Here is a 20,783-nt window from a genome sequence, read left to right on the forward strand (position 1 = left end):
GAACCTGATTAAAGCTAAAAGGGGGGAAAAATACAATTGTCTTCCTTTTTTTCCTATATTATTTCCAATTTTTTTCCAGGTCCGTCCTCCCTCCCACCCCCTTGAGAATAAGATCATCCACAGAGGACGTTCCCAACTTCACTTCTGGTGTCACCTCTGGAAATCTTTTCAAAGAATCTATACTAGAAAGAAATGTCATTCTGATTATTGCTATCTTTCGTCAAAACTGGCTTGGGCTTATCATTTGAACGCTCTTGAGGCTGAGACAGTATTTAACAGCATGTGATTAACTAGGAGGAAAAATGAAGCTGCTTCAGTGTGCATGAGAACTGTAAAAGGGGATTGACTTACAATCCTAAAAAGATAAAAGGAAGAGAAAACCTCAGAATTGCTGCCTGCCTTGGTCTGTATATTAATTGTTATCACTTCAATAATATCATGACAGAACCAGCTAGCACACCAGCTAGAATGTATCCAATTTTTAAAATTATATTTTGCATAAAATTTGACAGTGTATTTAGTTATGGAAAGTTTGCCAGAATGTCTCTCTCCTGCTGCTATCTATAAAAATTTGCTTTTAAAGAAAATTTGGTATAAGCTAATAGATGCTCATGGTTTATATCAACTTCTGTTTATGCATAAATTACAAGATATATACAAATCCTTATGAAAACTCAGCTTTTTGAGTAGGCATAAGGGTTCCCTCCTGTAACTAAGGGAATCCAAGATGGGTGTTGTATGCCAAATATGTGGGGCTTCACAAAGTAAGATCCTTCAAGTCCTCTGAGTCTGACACACTTGTAAAGTAGAGACACAAGGTGGGTGAGGTAATGTCTTTTATTGGACCAACTTCTGCTGGTGAGAGAGACAAGCTTTCAAGCCACACAGAGCTCTTCTTCAGGTCCTGTCTCTCTAATAACCTGGGACCAACATTGCTACAACTATACTACATACAAAATTTGTAAAGTAACAGTTGTTCAGAGCACATACAGAATACTTAGGTTGAATCCTGCTGCCATATTTTATGGCATACACACAAAAAAAGGATTTCTGTATTCTGGGAATGGAAAGGCATGAAAAAAACCCACCCAGACAGACGTGCAACAAGATGGACAGCTAGTTCCGGGTAACCTTGGATGTATTAGATTTTTATCGGTAAACACAGATTTTACTTTTCACACACAAACTGATAAAAATATCATCATAACAATTGTAATGTACAAATAGGCAAAATAAGAAATATGCTGTTTGACAATTTATTACGGTTTAAGGATATTTACTTTGTATAGTTTGACATGTGATGTTCACAATTTTTGTGTTAATAGTTGTAAAGCTTTACTTTTTGAATCTCAATGTCTATTATCATTAAACAGTTACTGTCTGATCCCTCCCTTAATTTCCCACAACTATGAAAAGAAGAATAGATAAAAATAAAATATCGATATTAACCCCTGAAATTATTAAATACAATTAGGCTTGATAGAATTCAATTTTGATTATGGGCTAAAGTCCCTGCTCCTGGCTGCATGACAGATCTTGTCTCCAATATTCTGCATTTATCTCGGGGGAGACAAAACTCCCCATGAGAAATCTTTGCACACACGGTGAGCAGAAAGTCAAAGTCAAGATCTGATGTGCAGAAAGAAGCCTCTTGCCCAAAGGGGAAACAGCATATAGTATACTTGTGAATGCAGTATGTTGCTGTCGCATCTGAAAAAGTGGTTTATTACCCACAAAAGCTTATGCCCAAATAAATTGGTTAGTTTTCAAGGTGCCACCGGACTCCCCAGTGTTTTGTGAAGGCAGGCAGTGTGGGCTGAAGTAGTGATTAAAAGGTAGGGTTGCCGATTTTCCAGGATTACCCTGGAGTCTGTGTCATGTGATGAACATGTGATGAAGCCTCCAAGTATAAATCCAACCACAATTGGCAGCCTTAGCAAAAGGTCGGGAGTCAGGCACCATTTACTTCTCATTCTGAATTGACTAGGTATTGGCTGTGTGGCCTGGGATAAGTTACTTCACCGCTCTGCCTCCCCAGCTGTAAAACCAAGATAACCGTGTATCTCCGCTGGGGGCGGCGAGGCCAGGACTTGCGGCGCTGACAAGATGCACGGTGGGGCTTGACGGTACGGCTAACGCGCACCCTGGGACAGACTGGACGGGAGAGAGCGGCCGACAGCAGCAAGTCAAACCCAGCAGCGCAGCTGAACCGAGGCGGCCCCTTCCCTCGGACGGAGCCGTGTTCGCCCCGAGCTCGCTCTCTGCGGAGAAACCCAGGCCCCGGCGCTGTGACCTGCCGGGAGCTGGGCCGGGGAGGCGGGTGCAGGGCTGCCGACCTCGAGTAGCTCCGCGCAGGTGAAGCCACCGGGGCCCCGGCTCGGCTCACACTGAGAGCTCTCGCCGCGCGCACAACGCGGACCCCGGGGCCCGACTTTCCCGCGCGCCTGTTCGCCCGTTGGAAGGGGCGGCCCGGCCCGCGCGGCGCTCTGTGCGCATGCGCCGCGCTCTGACCTGCGAAGGCGGCGGCGGCGGCGGCATCGTCCGCGCTCGGCAGGGACTCGGCTCCCATCGCGATGTGTTCGGCATCCGCCGCCATCACGGTCACCGCCGTCACCTGCGCGGCTGCCGCCTCCTCCTCGGGCTCCGCCTCCAAGCCCGCCGCCTCCGCCCGCTGGTGCTCGGATTCTTCCGCGGCCACTGCTGCGGCCACCGCCGCCGCAGCTACCGCCGCCGCCTCGGCCAAGCCCAGCTGCTTCGCTGCCGAGTCCGAGTCCTCCATCCGAGCCCGCCCGAGGCGGCGGTAGCCGGGGGCCGAGAGGAGCCGAGCCCGGCCCGAGCCCTCTCCGATCTCACACGAGCCCGAGTCTCAGATTCCCCGGGCGGGGCGGGGCGGGGCGCTACCCCAGAATGCTCCGAGCTTCCCCGAGTCCCTCCGAAAATAGCCGAGCGCTGCCGAGAGCCAGTAGCCGAACTGTCCCGAGTCGGCTCCGAGCCTGACCGAATGGCCCCGAGCCCCTCCGAGCTCGCCCGAGCGCCGCTCCAGGCGAATTAGTCGAGGATCCGAGCTCGACTGAATCCCCTGCCCCTCCCGCGTGCCCCGAATGCGGACGGATCCGGGGAGCCGAACCCCTCCGAGTCCTCGCCAGCCTCCCCGGAGCGTCGCCCGAACAGCAAGACCAGCCGGGCGGGGGGAGGGGCCCGAATCTGCCCGAGGCGATCGGGGACTAGAGCCGATTAGAGTCGAGCCCGCCCGAGTCCTCCCAGCTCGTCCCCATGGCGGCGAGGAGCCGAGCCGAGCCGAGCCCCCTCCGATCTCACCCGAACGGCCGGCGCCCGAGTCAGCCCGAAGCAGAACGAACCCGGCCGAGCGCGCCGAAGGGCTCCGAGGCGGCCTGAAGGGGGAGGGGCGGGCTCCTCTCCGCCCTCACAGCACGCGACAAAAAGCGGCAATGGCCGAAGGCGCCCGAAGCCCGAGCGGCGCGCGGGATGACGGGATGCTGGAGGACTGAGGGGGGGGCGGACATGGCTGCTGTTAGGAGAGGTGAGCGGTCGCGTTGCCATCGTTACCGCGAGCTGCGCGGCCGATGGGGCCAGACGGGGGCGCGGGGGTTGCCCCTGCCGGGATGATGGGCCCGGTCTCCCTGTTGCCGCGTTGCCATGGTTACTGCACGGCCCTGGTTACGTCGCCGCCACAATCAACTCCCGCCGGCGCGCGGCACCCGGAGGCGATCGGGGTTATTGCCGCGGCGAGCGTTCAGACGCGAAGGGAAAGTGAAGCGAGTCCGGAGTTAGCCCCGGGGTCTTGCTGGGCTGGGGGGGCAGAAGGAGGGCTGGGCGGGTGGGACGGGAGGGGGCGCTGCAGTGCACTGCGACCTCCCTTTTGGGAGGGACAGCCTGGGTGAGGCCTGGCCCCGTCTTAGCCCAGCTCGCTCTTCACACTTCACGGGGACGTGGGATCCAGGGCGGCCTGGGCTGTTAGTGGGGGGCCTGGTAAAGGCAGCAGCAAGCAACCCAGCCCCAGCTCCGCTCCGCCAGCTCCTGCCATCGCTTGGGGAAGCCGGAAAGAGACGGGGTAGGGCTTGGGGGAAGGGGTGGAGTGGGGGCAGGCTGGGGCCAGGTCACTCACTGCTGTCAGCACCAGGCCCCCCACGAACCCCCTAACCCACCCTGGACCCCACATGCCCCTGAAGCATGGACCCCCCCCCCCAAAGCGTTGTAAGCCCAAACGTTGGTGGAGCCGGGCCCACGTTCCTACATATTGGTGGAGCATGGGCACCACGGGTCCATGTAACTTGCCAGCTATGGAGAGAGGTGGAGGGTTTCTAAGGGGACAGACAGTGGGTGGTGAGTATCTGGAAGAGGCAGGGGTTAGCTGGTGTCTGGAAGAGATAGAGAGACGGGGTGCCCCTGGTTCATTCTCACCTGTCCCCAGTGCGCACCCCTGTTGTGAGCAAGCACCAGATGGCTGCAAGGGTACAATCAGAATTTTCTTGCGGGGGCTCATGTGTACGGGGTTCCCCTCCTTCATATTGCCCTGATCTCTTTCCCCCCTGCCTGAGAAACCAGGACCTCTTTCTCCAGGAGAGACCTGGAGTGATGTGGACTTCCTTCCCCAAGCCAGGGAACTTTTGTTTCAGAGTAGCAGCCGTGTTAGTCTGTATTCGCAAAAAGAAAAGGAGTTCTTGTGGCACCTTAGAGACTAACAAATTTATTAGAGCATAAGCTTTCGTGAGCTACAGCTCACTTCATCAGATGCATTTGGTGGAAAAAACAGAGGAGAGATTTATATACACACACAGAGAACATGAAACAATGGGTTTATCATACACACTGTAAGGAGAGTTTCAGAGTAGCAGCCGTGTTAGTCTGTATTCGCAAAAAGAAAAGGAGTTCTTGTGGTACCTTAGAGACTAACAAATTTATTAGAGCATAAGCTTTCGTGAGCTACAGCTCACTTCATCAGATGCATTTGGTGGAAAAAACAGAGGAGAGATTTATATACACACACAGAGAACATGAAACAATAGGTTTATCATACACACTGTAAGGAGAGTTTCAGAGTAGCAGCCGTGTTAGTCTGTATTCGCAAAAAGAAAAGGAGTACTTGTGGCACCTTAGAGACTAACAAATTTATTAGAGCATAAGCTTTCGTGAGCTACAGCTCACTTCATCGGATGCATTTTCTCTCCTCTGTTTTTTCCACCAAGTGCATCCGATGAAGTGAGCTGTAGCTCACGAAAGCTTATGCTCTAATAAATTTGTTAGTCTCTAAGGTGCCACAAGTACTCCTTTTCTTTTTGTAAGGAGAGTGATCACTTAAGATAAGCCATCACCCACAGCAGGGGGGGGAAAGGAGGAAAACCTTCCATGGTGACAAGCAGGTAGGCTAATTCCAGCAGTTAACAAGAATATCAGAGGAACAGTGGGGGGTGGGGTGGGGGGGAGAAATACCATGGGGAAATAGTTTTACTTTGTGTAATGACTCATCCATTCCCAGTCTCTATTCAAGCCTAAGTTAATTGTATCCAGTTTGCAAATTAATTCCAATTCAGCAGTCTCTCGTTGGAGTCTGTTTTTGAAGCTTTTTTGTTGAAGTATAGCCACTCTTAGGTCTGTGATCGAGTGACCAGAGAGATTGAAGTGTTCTCCAACTGGTTTTTGAACGTTATAATTCTTGACGTCTGATTTGTGTCCATTCATTCTTTTACGTAGAGACTGTCCAGTTTGGCCAATGTACGTGGCAGAGGGGCATTGCTGGCACATGATGGCATATATCACATTGGTAGATGCGCAGATTGTAAGCAAGGACTGGTCTATCTGCGCATCTACCAATGTGATATATGCCATCATGTGCCAGCAATGCCCCTCTGCCACGTACATTGGCCAAACTGGACAGTCTCTACGTAAAAGAATGAATGGACACAAATCAGACGTCAAGAATTATAACGTTCAAAAACCAGTTGGAGAACACTTCAATCTCTCTGGTCACTCGATCACAGACCTAAGAGTGGCTATACTTCAACAAAAAAGCTTCAAAAACAGACTCCAACGAGAGACTGCTGAATTGGAATTAATTTGCAAACTGGATACAATTAACTTAGGCTTGAATAGAGACTGGGAATGGATGAGTCATTACACAAAGTAAAACTATTTCCCCATGGTATTTCTCCCCCCCACCCCACCCCCCACTGTTCCTCTGATATTCTTGTTAACTGCTGGAATTAGCCTACCTGCTTGTCACCATGGAAGGTTTTCCTCCTTTCCCCCCCCTGCTGTGGGTGATGGCTTATCTTAAGTGATCACTCTCCTTACAGTGTGTATGATAAACCCATTGTTTCATGTTCTCTGTGTGTGTGTATATAAATCTCTCCTCTGTTTTTTCCACCAAATGCATCCGATGAAGGGAACTTTTGTTGTGTCCCTTGCCTGCCTGCTTCTGACTTTTACTTGCTAAACTCAGCTAGAATGGAGCCAGAAGCTCCATGCTCTGCACTGCTGCATCCCAATCCTCAGCGAAGCGGGAGAGGTTGGCTTTGCCTCCCCCGACTCATGCTGCTCCCTAGAGCTCCATGTGCGGAGCAACTGGAGGGCACAAGCGCTTCCAATGTCTGCCTTTCAGCTGTGTGCAGCCTCCCACCTCAGGGTAGGGACTGCCTGGTGTTCCCCCCTCTGACCTGTTCAGATCTGTGCAAGCTACATCCCTTCACCACTTGCACACAGAGGGCCTTGCCTCTTGCTAACAACCACAGCTGGGCAGGAAATAGTTTTCTTGTACCAGGAAATTTTTTGAGACACTGAAAAATGTTCTCATCCCAAATTGGACCAACATCTTGAAAACTGTCATGAACCAAACTATGCCCCTCCCCCCATTTCAGTTTGGGTCAATCAAAACATTTTGATTTTGACCATTTTTACTTTTTTGCTTTTCTAACTAAAAAGTCATTTAGAACCAGAAAACAGGATTTTTTTTGTTTCAAAAATGATTTGTTTAGGCAATTTGGATTTTTTTCAACATTTTTTGGAGTCAAGAAATTCATTAAACCCAACCATTTTTCCACAGATAGTTTCCATTTTTACTAATCAGCATTTTCCAGTAAAAAAATCTAGTTGAAAAACTCCCAGTCGGCTCTACTAACGGTATCACTGAATTCAGCCTGGGGATGTGCTTGGGAGGCTCAGCTGCTGCGCTAGTGAGGAATCTGCCCCACTAAGCATAACTGAATTGTCCGTATCCTGACTAACTTCTCATGCTTTCTTTGTATGAGTTCTTCTGGCAACATGCATAACACAGCATGGATATTCTGTTTAATTTGTTCTCCTTGTGGGATACTCTTACAACATAAATTGAGGTAAAGCAAGGGAGAGAAATGCTGCACCAGTGAACTAGCTGTAACTGGGATGAATGCATTATTAACTATTGGTCAGTAAAATTTTGTCCCGTGCCATACATTTTGTAACTGGAAAAATTCTCCTTGACTTATTACAGCATTCCTGGCTACTTTTAGAGTGAGTTAATCATTATTATGTTTTTCATTATTTTAATTTAATATGAATAAAAGAAATGTAAACAGTAACACCCAGCCTCCTAACTGACCTTTGCTGAGTGGGGCGATCTTCATTTTATTATTAATAACAATATTTTATACTTATATTAGCACCTTCCTGCTGAGTATTTCAAAGCACTTGACAAACACTAATGAATGAAGCCTCTAAATACCTTTGTGACATAGGTAAATTACCTCCATTTTACATATGTGGAAACAAGTACAAAGGACCAGATGTTGCTGTGTATCAGTTTAAATCCAGAAGGACTCAAATGCATCCGATGAAGTGAGCTGTAGCTCACGAAAGCTTATGCTCAAATAAATTTGTTAGTCTCTAAGGTGCCACAAGTACTCCTTTTCTTTTTGCGAATACAGACTAACACGGCTGCTACTCTGAAACCTGAAATAAGTAGAGTTTCCCTCGATTTAGACTGATGTAACTGAGAGCAGAATTTGACCCAGAGACAGTAAGTGGCTTGTCCAAAGTCACATAACAAGTTGATAAGTTAGCTAGAAATAGAACCCAGGACTCCTGGTTCTTCTTCTCATGGCGTACTTCTATACTAGCAAAGTAGGATCTGTATTTTAGCAGCTGATAACAACGGTGTAGCTGGATGAGTGCTAAGCTGCTAGTAGACAGTGCTCAGGCATTTTTACCATTGTGTGCTAAGATCCGGCTACACTTGCTATTCTCTCACTGTTATAAATACTTCATTAAAAAAGCCTAGCAATGTTCTTTTAATAAGATCGCAAAGTCAAGCACTCAGAAGTTGGGAAATGCCAGATTTAAGGATGGTCATGCAACCTTAATTCAACTCCCTTGTGCATATGCATTATGATACAGTATTTAATTACGTGATCACATACTATTTTTTCTTATGGTAGTGCCACAGTTTCCCAGAGTGTGCTCAGTCATTCTGTGGGGATGGTGTGCGTGCAGTCCAATCATACATAAGAGATGCCAGGGCCTGGAGCATGTGCAATACAAACAAAATCTGTGGATAATTTAGTAGCCAACATCTAAGAAGTCTCTGCTGACTATGTGTGAACTGAGATTTTTCAGTGACTCATAACTTGGTCCTACTTGGGTGTTTTTCACAGCAACAACAAAAGGCACATTCCAGACAACAGGTGACTCCCGGTCAAATGTCCAGTTCCAATCCAAAGCACGGAGGTGTAAAAGCTTCTTAAAATATGATAATCTTACAACTCGTTCATTAACACGGGCAAAATGAATTTTTCCATGCTCTCATTCTCCAAAATAGCTGAACCATTTTAGCTGAAAGTCCCCCCCCCCCCCAAAAAAAAAATCAGTTTGAGGTAGATGCCTGGCATGGAAAATTTCAACCTGAATGGTTTAAGTTTGGCAAAGATATAAGTAAGTGAAAACAGGATCTTATAATGGAAAGCATTGGGCAAACCTAGTTATAGGAATTGCTACCTGCACCATCTATAATACATTTTTGGCATCAGAAATGCTGAATCCTGAAACAGATTTATAGAAAACGGGCCAAATTCTGCCTTCAAATATGCATGCGCACAGTGTTCTTTAAGAAAATTTGGCAGGGGCTACATTTAAAAAACTCACTTGTTTGGAACAGACTTTATGGACCTGGTTCTGTATTTGTTCAGTGTATCAAACTCCCAGTAAAGTCAGTGGGATTCTGCTCATGGAGTATCTGCACGATCCAGCACTAAAGGCACAAATTTCAAAACTGTTTCCTTAAGACACACATGCAGCTCAAGCATATGTACGTGCAAATAGGCCCTCAGGACAATATGGCAGGTAGATAACTATGCTCCTAAGAGCCCACTCCCATATATGAATGTGAGATTTGCACCATGTTTGTATCCTTTCTTGAAAACTGAAGTTAGTGCGACAGATTCATCCCTGGTATAACCCGTTGTCTTCACTGGAGTTACACCAAAGATAGAGTTGGCCCATATTTAAGCATTGTTATTTAGGCCATTGAAAGCAAAGTGATCTTGCACTTGGCAGTCTAAACTAATTTAGAATAATTGAAAATTAGATTTCAACTCTCATAATTGAGTGGATATATTGTTACTAGATTACTAATTACTATATAATTACAATACCTATCTCACAAGTGTGTGTTGTAAGGCATAAGCAATTAATGTTGGTGAAATGTACTGAGATTCTATAAAAAGAAAAGGAGTACTTGTGGCACCTTAGAGACTAACAAATTTATTAGAGAAAGCTTATGCTCTAATAAATTTGTTAGTCTCTAAGGTGCCACAAGTACTCCTTTTCTTTTTGCGAATACAGACTAACACGGCTGCTACTCTGAAACCTGAGATTCTATAGATGCTAAGTAGGGTTATTAGATATTATATCATTTGTCCTTGGTACAAATGTAGGAATATGGCTAATGCCTACTTGTGGGCTAATGACAATGGCATTTGGTTTTGTGATTAGAGCAGGGAACTGGGAATCAGGGCTCTGGGTTCTACACCCAGCTCTTTCACTGACTCACTGTGTGATCTTTGGGCAATTCCCTAAAGGCTTGTCTGTACACAAAAATTGTACTGCTTTATCTAGCACAGTATAATTGAAGTGGTACAACCCCTGTAACATGGAGTCAGTTATACAGATGTGTGACCAGATTCCCAGGGGAGCCACACTGAGGTTACTCAATTGGGGTGAACTGCAAAAAATGGGGCAAACAATCCCCAAAGCTAGTGAATATTCCAATACTTAGATTTATGAAGCCAGCACAAAACCGCTTCTATAATACTTTACTGGTTACTCAGAAGCCAACAACACAGTTTCCTTAAAGTAACCCAGCCTTAGGCCTCCACCCGGACACCCAAGTCAAATATGATGAGGATTACTGAAAAGTTTATTCATCATATAAAAAATTTCTACCAATACCAAAGGATCGGACACATTATCTCCCAGGTTAATGAATATTTCAGATCTTACCCAAATACATGCTTACATCCAATTCTTATTAACTAAACTAAAATTTATTAAAAAAGAAAAGACAGACTATTGGTTAAAAGATCAATATACATACAAACATGAGTACAGTTCTGAGATCAGATTCATAGTAGAGATGGTGAGCTTTTGTAGTTGTAATTTTTCAGAATTAATCCAAGGCTATAGTCCTATGTCCATATTCAGGGTGATCCAGATGGCACTCTGGAGATCTCAGTCTTAGAACTTAAGTTTTTCCTGCATGAAGCATCAAGCAGATCTGAGATAAAAAGGATCAGGACCCAAGACATTTTATATAGTACCAGGCCTTCTTTTGACTGCTTGGCTCCTTAGGTGAACAATAGGTAATCATGGAGACTTTGAAGTAGACCTATTTCCTAAGCATCACTGATAATTTGCTACATGGATTAACATAAGAAATTGCCTGTTTTCCACCATTCACAGGTGATTTGCTGTACATTTCAAAGAGAGATGAATACAGTGATATCACTATGTTTACAGTTCATTTAAATAATATTTCCTTTTGATATCTGAATTAAAGAATTAACAGAATACAGCATAGACAGGGACTGCTCGATTACATTGTTAACCTCTAACAGTATATATGTACCTTGCATAATGACAGGTTTCAGAGTAGCAGCCGTGTTAGTCTGTATTCGCAAAAAGAAAAGGAGTACTTGTGGCACCTTAGAGACTAACAAATTTATTAGAGCATAAGCTTTCGTGAGCTACAGCTCTATGCTATGCTCTAATAAATTTGTTAGTCTCTAAGGTGCCACAAGTACTCCTTTTCTTTTTGAGTATATATGTAAACACAAAAACACAAACATTATCTACCAATATGTCCCTAACGGCTGAATCTGGGTCATTTATCCTGCAAGCTGCTTAACCCTTTCTGGCCATGCATCATACCTTTTATCTTAGGCTTGTTTTCAGATGGAATTCCATAATAAGAGCTATCGCTATTCCAGAATAAGGGTATCCACACATTGACTTATTGCACTTTAAATTAACACTCTACCTTAAGATGAAACAAGTTTCAAGTGTAGACAAGCCCTTTTTCCTGTTTGGGAAGGGGAGTAAGCTATCCACACTAGAGGTTATTCTGGTATAACTATTTTGGTAAGAAATCACACCCTTAACTGACATAGTTATATCAATACAAAATTTGCATGTAGCCCAGTCCTTAGGCCCGAGTCCTGCAAAGACTTCCACCTCAGCTTAACTTTACATGTTGTAAGTAGTCCCATTGAAGTCAATGTGTAAAATTAAGCAGCAGAGGCATAAATCTTTGCAGGATGGGTGCCTTAATCACAAAGTGCCTTCGTTTTGCCTTCTGAAAAATGGGGCTAATACAAGAAATTCTCAATTCTGTATGTATCTATGGAGCGCTAAAATTCATGAGTGCTGTGAAGGTATGGATACACAATAATATTTACAGATTTCAGAGTAGCAGCCGTGTTAGTCTGTATTCGCAAAAAGAAAAGGAGTACCCGTGGCACCTTAGAGACTAACAAATTTATTAGAGCATAAGCTTTCGTGAGCTACAGCTCACTTCATCGGATGCATTTGGTGGAAAAAGCAGAGGAGAGATTTATATACACACACACAGAGAACATGAAACAATGGGTTCATCATACACACTGTAAGGAGAGTGATCACTTAAGATAAGCCATCACCAGCAGCAGGGGGGGGGGAAAGGAGGAAAACCTTTCATGGTGACAAGCAAGGTAGGCTAATTCCAGCAGTTAACAAGAATATCAGAGGAACAGTGGGGGGGGGGGGTGGAAGGGAGAAATACCATGGGGAAATAGTTTTACTTTGTGTAATGACTCATCCATTCCCAGTCTCTATTCAAGCCTAAGTTAATTGTATCCAGTTTGCAAATTAATTCCAATTCAGCAGTCTCTCGTTGGAGTCTGTTTTTGAAGCTTTTTTGTTGAAGTATAGCCACTCTTAGGTCTGTGATCGAGTGACCAGAGAGATTGAAGTGTTCTCCAACTGGTTTTTGAATGTTATAATTCTTGACGTCTGATTTGTGTCCATTCATTCTTTTACGTAGAGACTGTCCAGTTTGGCCAATGTACATGGCAGAGGGGCATTGCTGGCACATGATGGCATATATCACATTGGTAGATGCGCAGGTGAACGAGCCTCTGATAGTGTGGCTGATGTGATTAGGCCCTATGATGGTATCCCCTGAATAGATATGTGGACAGAGTTGGCAACGGGCTTTGTTGCAAGGATAGGTTCCTGGGTTAGTGGTTTTGTTGTGTGGTGTGTGGTTGCTGGTGAGTATTTGCTTCAGATTGGGGGGCTGTCTGTAAGCAAGGACTGGCCTGTCTCCCAAGATCTGTGAGAGTGATGGGTCGTCCTTCAGGATAGGTTGTAGATCCTTGATGATGTGTTGGAGAGGTTTTAGTTGGGGGCTTATGCTCTAATAAATTTGTTAGTCTCTAAGGTGCCACGGGTACTCCTTTTCTTTTTACAATAATATTTAGTATCTATATAGTGCTTCAAGTTTTCAAAGAGATGTACACACCAGAGAAGGTGGGTTCTCTCCATGAAGGTTTCACAGAATGACTTTAGGGTTAATGTATCCTAAAACAAGTTATTTTCTAAATCTGAAGTAGCTGAGGTGGAAAAATTTCAGTCATTTGTGCATTTTGCAACATTGTTGGTAGCAAAAATGTAGGCTGATTTTCTCCTAATTATTCCTTATTTTTCCCTCCAATGATAGGAAGAACTTCATCAGTTGTATCCTTTTGGACATCCCATCCCTTGCACTTGGGGATGACCTGCAAGATCACTATCTAATAAGTTTGCACAATGTTTATATTAGCATAGTTTTCACTGGTATCCTTTTTTGTGTGGCATCAACCATCAACACCATCCGTTTGAGCTACTGTTGGTAGGTGATAGCTTCTAAAGGTATGTCTTCACAGCAGAGTTATCCCAGGCTCCTACTTGGGTATTGCTGCTACCCTAGCACCCATACACATATGAAGCCCTCTTGCATGAAAATACTTACGCTTTCAGCCTGGGCTAGCTGGCTGGTCTGGTGCTAATGGTTGATGGTCAAGTTCTGCTTTCACTCGTACTGGTAACCCACCCACTTTGCAATCAGAGCGCAGGCTAAACCAGTCAAATGCCAATAGTCTGACTCCTCCGATGCTTTCCCAAAATTCCCTCTCCCCCATGTGTTGAAAAGGACAGACACGTTCTCCTACAGTTCACTGGGAAAGAATCCGAGATATGCCCCTAGAAGTCCTAGCAACACATGAATCAGCATGGACCCAGTAACTCAGGTATGGTTTTGCAATGTGGCTGCTCACTTCCAGGGTAGGTTAAGCCAGTGGCTGTTCACCTGAATGAAGACATACCCTAAGTCAGTGATGTTAGAGGAGTAATTGAAAGAGAATTGAAACAAAAAACAGTCACCATAGATCCATGGTCTTTCGAGGTGTATGAGGGAGATTAAAGGAGAAGGGGGGAGTGACTAGTTGGTCTGTACTAACAATCTAAAAAAATGTAGACTGAGCCACATGAAATCCATGCAGCATACACCCCTGAGACTTGACGTTACATAGCTGACAAAGGGCGCCAAAAAAGCATTGTAGCACACTCTTTGTCTCTCTTTCCTCTCTGGTTAATTCCTGGTGCTCCGCCCTACCTTCCTCCTCTTCCCCGCCCCCCCCACCCGTGGTAACCTCCTAAGAAAAGAGACAGACATCTTATTCTTCAAAGACTTCTGCTACTGGAATTTCTCCAGCATTTTTGCTCCACCTTCCTTCAACCAGAAAAACAGGAAAACCAAGTTCTGCCTTATTAAAATTAACATGCTTGGGAACCGGACTACTCCCATGACTTGCAGGTATTCTCATACAAAACTGGGTGGGCACTAACTCTAAAATAATCCGTATGTAAACTTAATATCATCTTAAACCTGGGGAACAGAACGAAATGGCCACTAGAAATCCATGCCAAATTCTCTCTTGGTTGAAATGGGTACAGCTCCATGATTTTGGCTCCTATATTTTACTGAAGGCGCTGTCAGCATTTGAAATGTGTATCACATTTGGTTCCTGTGGTTTCCTCCCCTTTAAACAATGCATAATAAACAAATGAAACAGACTACCAAGGAAATACAAATTAAATAAATGGCTGCTGGCTAGGAGACTCTTTCCCCAACATACACATTCTTGTAATATTGATCTAACTGGAAAATTGGTGAGAGAGGCTGATCCAGAAGTTAGGGCACTAGCCAAGGACTTAAGAGACCTGGATTCAAGATCCTGCTCTACCAAAAACTTCCTGCGCAACCTTGTGCAACTCACTATTTGCCTAGTGCATCAGTTCCTCAGCTGTAAAATTAGGAATAATAGGGTTCGCCGGGGTGTTGTGAGGATAATACTCTAAAGATTGTGAGGTGCTCGGACACTATGCTAATGAGGGCCCTGTTAACAACTAAGTATTAAAACTGACAAGAAACCAAAAAGCTATTGTCCTACATTCATAGTATTTGGAATCTCGACTGATTTTAGGTATTTCCAAGATATCAACCACCTTGGTATCTTAAGTGCCAATATAAATATGTACATGCATAGATTGCTATGGAAAATAAGAGATAGTAACATTTTGAGGTTAATATGCTATGACTGATAGTTTATAAAATAGATCTTGACTGCATTACTGTTACAGATCCTTAATAACATTTGTCAGCTGTCATCTGTTCCCTTACAGATCCTGTTCTATTTAAATGGATTTTATTACATCTTTTATTTCTTGGCAACTTTTCTAATGATTATTTATAAAAGTAAGTTACTTTATACATATTCTAAACACAAAACTCAGATGTGTGCGTGTTATATTGTGATGACTTGATGTACTTAGTGGTTTTGGTTTGTTTATGCTTTGTTATTCAACAGGTCAAGTTTTCAGTTATCCAGATAATTACTTGGGTCTTGATCTTGCACTGCTGTTCATTATGGCCACTCTAGAAGCAATCCGATTATACTTGGGTATGTTGATCTTAAATATCATTGTGCACTTTAAGATGAAATGTTTGCCTCATAGTCTTTACACATTAATCATGTTATGAATGTGGATGTCAAAACTTGCTGATTTAGCAGCATAACTAATGATTTTACAGACTGTTAAACATGTATGTTGTTAAACATTAATTGATTGATTGATCTGTATTTCCAGAAGGGCAAATGATAGTAGTTATATATTGGTTAAATATAATTTTTAAGTACCACTAAAAAGGGACAGATTCACAGATAACAAGAACTGCTGGAAATGTAACACTGGAGAATTGCTGTGCTATTTATAAGTATGTATGTTGTGGGAGAGAATAAAGCTCAAAACACAGAGGCCCTGATTCTGCTGAAGGACTCCTTTACACTGCTCCAGTAGCATAAAAGTGGTCAAGTGGCTGGAAATAGCCCCTAGGGATTATCCAGTACAGAAGACTTCCTTGAGCAACCTGAGCTGCCACAATTGTTCCACACCCCTCCTTCTTGAAGCCCTCATTTCTTCCAGCACTACACTTGGAGGGCAGGGTATGGGGCAGGAGGGATGCTCACTTGACTCTGACCCCTTTGCATTGAGTTAATGGGCTAGAGTGGCATAATGGGCCATATAAGCCTCGGTTCCAACCCCCACCATAGGCATTACTGAGTCAGTCAGAAGGGTTTTGTTTGTTTGTTGGGGGTAGGGATTAATTTTTTTTATATGCCAGGTGTTCTTGAGCCATTTATACCAGCATACACCATGGATTCAGCTAGGTTACATCAGGGATGAATTTAGCCTATTATCTTCAGTTTATAGTTAAAATGTGTCTAAAAGTAAATTCTCTGCATATGTGCTCAGAGCCTGTTTGATGAAAACATTTTATAAATTGAAAAATAAGTTCCAAATCTGAGGCAATTAAAAAAATGAATAACAAAACTATTGATCCTAAAACTGGCTTGGACATAAGGTACAAAATTTTAACAAAGACACTTAACAATTAGAACAGATGACAAGAGATGTGGTAGATTTTCCGTTACTTGAAATATTAAAATTATATTTGGATCTCTTTATAAAAGATATACTCTAGTCCAGTGTCTCAAACTTTTTTTTTCGCAGATCACTTGAAAATTGCTGAGGGTCTTGGCGGACCACTTAATGATCTTTCCAAATGTTGTTTGTACCATTAGCTAACTATTGTAAAGCGCTTTGCATAAAAGCTCTCTCTATAAAAAATACTTAATAATAAACTTCTTTTGTTCTACAAATAAAAGCACACAACTCATATTTTAATATCAGTAGTCTTACCTTTCTAATGCGATGGATGGGCTCTCTCTCCCCTGCCGCAGCAGCCCCAAAGCTGGGGCTGGGAAAAAGGGGGGTCTGTCCCTCTCTCCTCCACCTTGGCAGCCCCCAAGCTGGGGCTGGGAAGAGGGGGTGTCTCTCCTCCACCATAGTAGCCACATGGCTGAGGCTGGGAAGGAGGGCCATCGCTCCCCAGCAGCCGCAGCCTTGGAGCTGGGGAAAGTTGCCTCTTTCTCTGGCCACCCCAGCCCTGCACGTCCCAAATTCCCCTCACCCCCTCTTCTCACCTCACTGCCCTCTCCCACCTACTCTCTATTCGCCCCAAGGCCTCCACGTCACCTTATATGTGCATCTTCTCCAGGGTCCAGGCACCTAATTAGTGGAGCCACACAGTGGGTGGCCCTTCATTCTCTCATGTGCGGCCGCCCAAACACGCACCTTAGAGGGAACTATCTGCAGACCACCTGAATGGAGCTCGTGGCTGCAGACCACAGTTTGAGAACCTCTGCTCTAGTCAACAAAGTTGTCAGGCTCAGTGCAGGAACTATGTGAAATTTGATGGCCTTTCAAGCAACAAGCCAGACTAGATGATCGTTATGATCACATCTAACTTTAAAATCTATTAATCTGGGGAAAATAATGTAGGAGTTGTGCTTAGGGCTTGTGCACATGTGCTGCGTGGATTTTCCACACCCCTCAGCAATGTAGTTATATTGATAGAAGTCTATAGTGTAGACCAAGTCTTAGAGTACCAGTAGATTGTATTTTATCCAAACTACCATCCTGGTCAGTGTTGAAATGACTGTGCTCATCTGTCTTGGGATTTGTTCTTAAACTTACAGACAATGGCCTTGATTCAGGAAAGCACTTAAGCATGTGCTTGTCTTTAAGCATGTACTTAAGTCCTATAGACTTCAAAGAGTCTTAAGCATGTACTTACAGTTAAGCATGTGTTTAAGTGCCCTTACTGAACAGGGCTTCTCTCCTGAGTTAGGGCCCAAGACATTGTCCCTGTAAACAGTCAAAGATTCATGTAACCTTTTTGTTTCCTCAAGGTACAAAGGGTAACCTGACAGAAGAAGAGGTTCCACTAGGGATCAGTCTCATGATTACTGTTGGCAGCATAATGTTGTCTGTCTACTTCCTGGTGTGGGAGACTTATGTGCTAAAAGCAGATGTCATTATTAATGCTATTCTTCTCTTTACGTATGGGCTTGAGGGACTACTACAGATCATAGCCATCGCTGCATTTGTCAGCTAAATCTCTGCTGCTCAGAGTTGTAAGGTACATCTGCTTCCAACATTTCTTCAGTAAAGAGACAACATGCATCTTTAAACAGTAGAAGTATTTGGTTTCACTTTCTCCAGTGTAAAATACTTAGGGGAACCTCATCCTTATATTACAAGGTTTAATATAGCCCTATTCCGGCACAGACCCCCATGAATAACCAGCTAAAATATCCTGTACAGTAGTTCTGTTCCACTAAGTAGTTTGACTAAGTAGTTCATTTAGTGGCAATGTCCCTGTTCCAGGAAAACACTTAAGTACATGCTCCGCTTTAAGTCTGAGTAATTCCATTGCAGTCAATGGGAGTGCTTCCGTGCTCAAAGTTACACACATATTCAAGTGTATTCCTGCATTAGGTCCATGTGCTGACCTGCTGTGCCTAAAGATGTACATGTGTATTTAATCAAAATTCTGCATCAGATATTTCTATCCAAATCAGAACAAATATAAACCAAGATATTACTCTAGTTATATGTTCGTACAATACCATTGATTTTAATTAAATCACAGCGGCATAAAACTGGAGTAAGCAAAGGTCAATCAGGCCCTATCTACATTAAAAGAAAATACTGTGGGCTCAGTTCTGCACTACCAGGTAACAGGGTAGTATTTGAGGGCAGAATTTTGTCCTGTTGTCCTTATTCTGATCTCACTTGTGCCTTTTACACCTTCGTAACTCCACTGACTTTAGTGGAGTTACTCTGATTGATACCAGTGTGTGAGAGAGCAGAATCGGGTCTCCTCTATGCAAAAGGGAACTGAGTTACAGCTGTTGTGGGAACTACAGGTCCGACCAGTCCTCATTTCCACTAAGGCCACATCTCTGCTTTGCAATATAAAGGATGGGGCTTTAAAATGGGCATGAATGTTACATCCCCTTTGTACTACCTGAGCAGTGTAGAATGGCCTTTTTATAAATAAGAATTAGGCCTTGATTTTTCCTTTTGAAAGATCAGAAAGATTTAATGTTGTGTAAGGTTTTTATAGTATCTATATGATGTACCTATTTTTATAACTTTCGTTTCCTGTTCTGTTAAATCACTATTTTAAAATCTATTTGACTAAATGCAAGCTAAGATTTGCAGATGACCAGAGGTTTTTGTAACAGTGTAATCACTGGTTTTTTTGTACATATTATCATCTTCATATTCATGTTTTATTTTTGTATCTTTTTTTAAAAAAAATAAAGAATTCATTACACCCTAATTCTGTTTGCAAGTGCGAAATATTTTGAACCAGATTCTGGGGTATGGATAAGCGCACAGAGCACAAGTTGTGTGGGGGTTAGGCAGAGAGCGTGAAAAGGACTCCTTTGATTTTGCTGCTTCTATGTGCAGGCCAATTCATCCTGAGGTCTGCTTTAATTTACACCAGGCTGCAATGACTTTAGGGGTCTGAAAATGCAGACAGGGACTGGTGTTGCCTGGTAGTGGCTCAGCCACATATCCTTTTCCCTGCTCTGATGGCAGCAGAGAGGCAGTGATGTAAAAGCCCATGTGGCAGCACTGTGCCACCAAAGGATCAATCTTAAATTAGGGAAATTGTCCATAACATCTGCTTCAGAGCCAGATTATACCTACAGTGTAACTAACATCAAAATCTGCATTTCTCCAGGCAAGTCTCCTGGGGATGAAATCCTGGCCCTGTTAAAGCCAATGGCAAAATTTCCCATTGATTTCAGTAGGGTCAGGATTTCACCCCAAAGTCAATACGAGAACTATGGAAGTGCATCCGAAGAGGCAGCAGATAAAATGAGTGACTGAATGCTTTCATGCTTAATCTGCATAAATCAAATGGTAATCCTTTTGTTCTTCTAAATTTGCCTGGCATAATGGAATCTGCCCTGACATACATTTTCTATTAATAAAGCAAAATGCACAACATATAACACTGCTTCACTCACCCTATGCATGATGAAAGCATATCACGAAAGCATACCATGCATATTTATACCTTGATTTATTTTATGTGTGCAAAGAAATGCAAGCTCATTTCCTGGTATTTAGTTATACCCATCTCAGGCAAAGGTAGAAATACAGGGGTCCTTAACAGAATCCAAAGGAAAAACGATGTAAACAAAACCACAGTTACTTGATTGTCTGTATTAGAGCAGACAGGGATAGCACGCCTTATAGTTAACTCTGAGTTCCTATATTCGTGTCCCTCTCTTACGTGCCTCTGGTGATCTGAAAGGATAGCTGCAAATAGAGCACATTAGACTAGTCCAGCTAGAGGTAACAAATGTCTAACTTCATTAATAATTTAAATACACTTGTTCTCTTGTTTCCAAGTGTTGTCTTGAGTCCCACAGTTAATGCCTGAAGTCATGTGCCCTGTGGTGCAGATAAAGTACCCATCCAATGGCTCCTGGTGTTCCATGCTCTTTGCAACCTCTTTCACCATTGATGTAGATGGGGTCTACGTCTGTAGCACAATGTTCTGTGATACATTGTCACCTGTATGCATTATTCTCTGTTCAGACCGTCAGTCGTTTTGAAATTCTCTCTGAAAGAAACTAGAGTAACACTTAAGAAAACTAATAACCCAAGAAGTCATCTAAGGCCTTGTTGACCCGCCCTCACACGGGTGAAGTTAAACTGGAGCAATCCCCTCGTTGACACTCATATTTTGGTTAGAGTGGGTATATTTTTGGCTTAGGTTCAACTTGTTCCTA

General features: G+C 43.7%; 2 protein-coding genes across 2 annotated transcripts in view; one reads left to right on the top strand and one right to left on the bottom strand.

Moving 5' to 3' along the window:
* The window catches only part of DEAF1 (DEAF1 transcription factor), a 46,644-nt gene extending 43,723 nt beyond the window's left edge, over nucleotides 1–2,921 (bottom strand). The window contains 1 exon segment of the mRNA XM_043515932.1: nucleotides 2,512–2,921. Within this exon segment, the coding sequence (XP_043371867.1) occupies nucleotides 2,512–2,779 (268 nt within the window). The 5' untranslated portion in view covers nucleotides 2,780–2,921.
* Nucleotides 2,922–3,340: 419 nt separating this feature from the next.
* TMEM80 (transmembrane protein 80) lies at nucleotides 3,341–19,315 on the top strand. Its single transcript, XM_038405087.2, has 5 exons — nucleotides 3,341–3,541; nucleotides 13,244–13,260; nucleotides 15,226–15,319; nucleotides 15,432–15,524; nucleotides 17,877–19,315. The coding sequence occupies exons 1-5, from the start codon at nucleotides 3,487–3,489 to the stop codon at nucleotides 18,080–18,082; spliced, it is 465 nt and encodes a 154-aa protein (XP_038261015.1). The 5' UTR covers nucleotides 3,341–3,486; the 3' UTR covers nucleotides 18,083–19,315.
* Nucleotides 19,316–20,783: the final 1,468 nt, after the last annotated feature.

This window comes from Dermochelys coriacea, chromosome 6 (assembly GCF_009764565.3).
Source record: "Dermochelys coriacea isolate rDerCor1 chromosome 6, rDerCor1.pri.v4, whole genome shotgun sequence".
NCBI classification, from domain to species: domain Eukaryota; kingdom Metazoa; phylum Chordata; order Testudines; family Dermochelyidae; genus Dermochelys; species Dermochelys coriacea.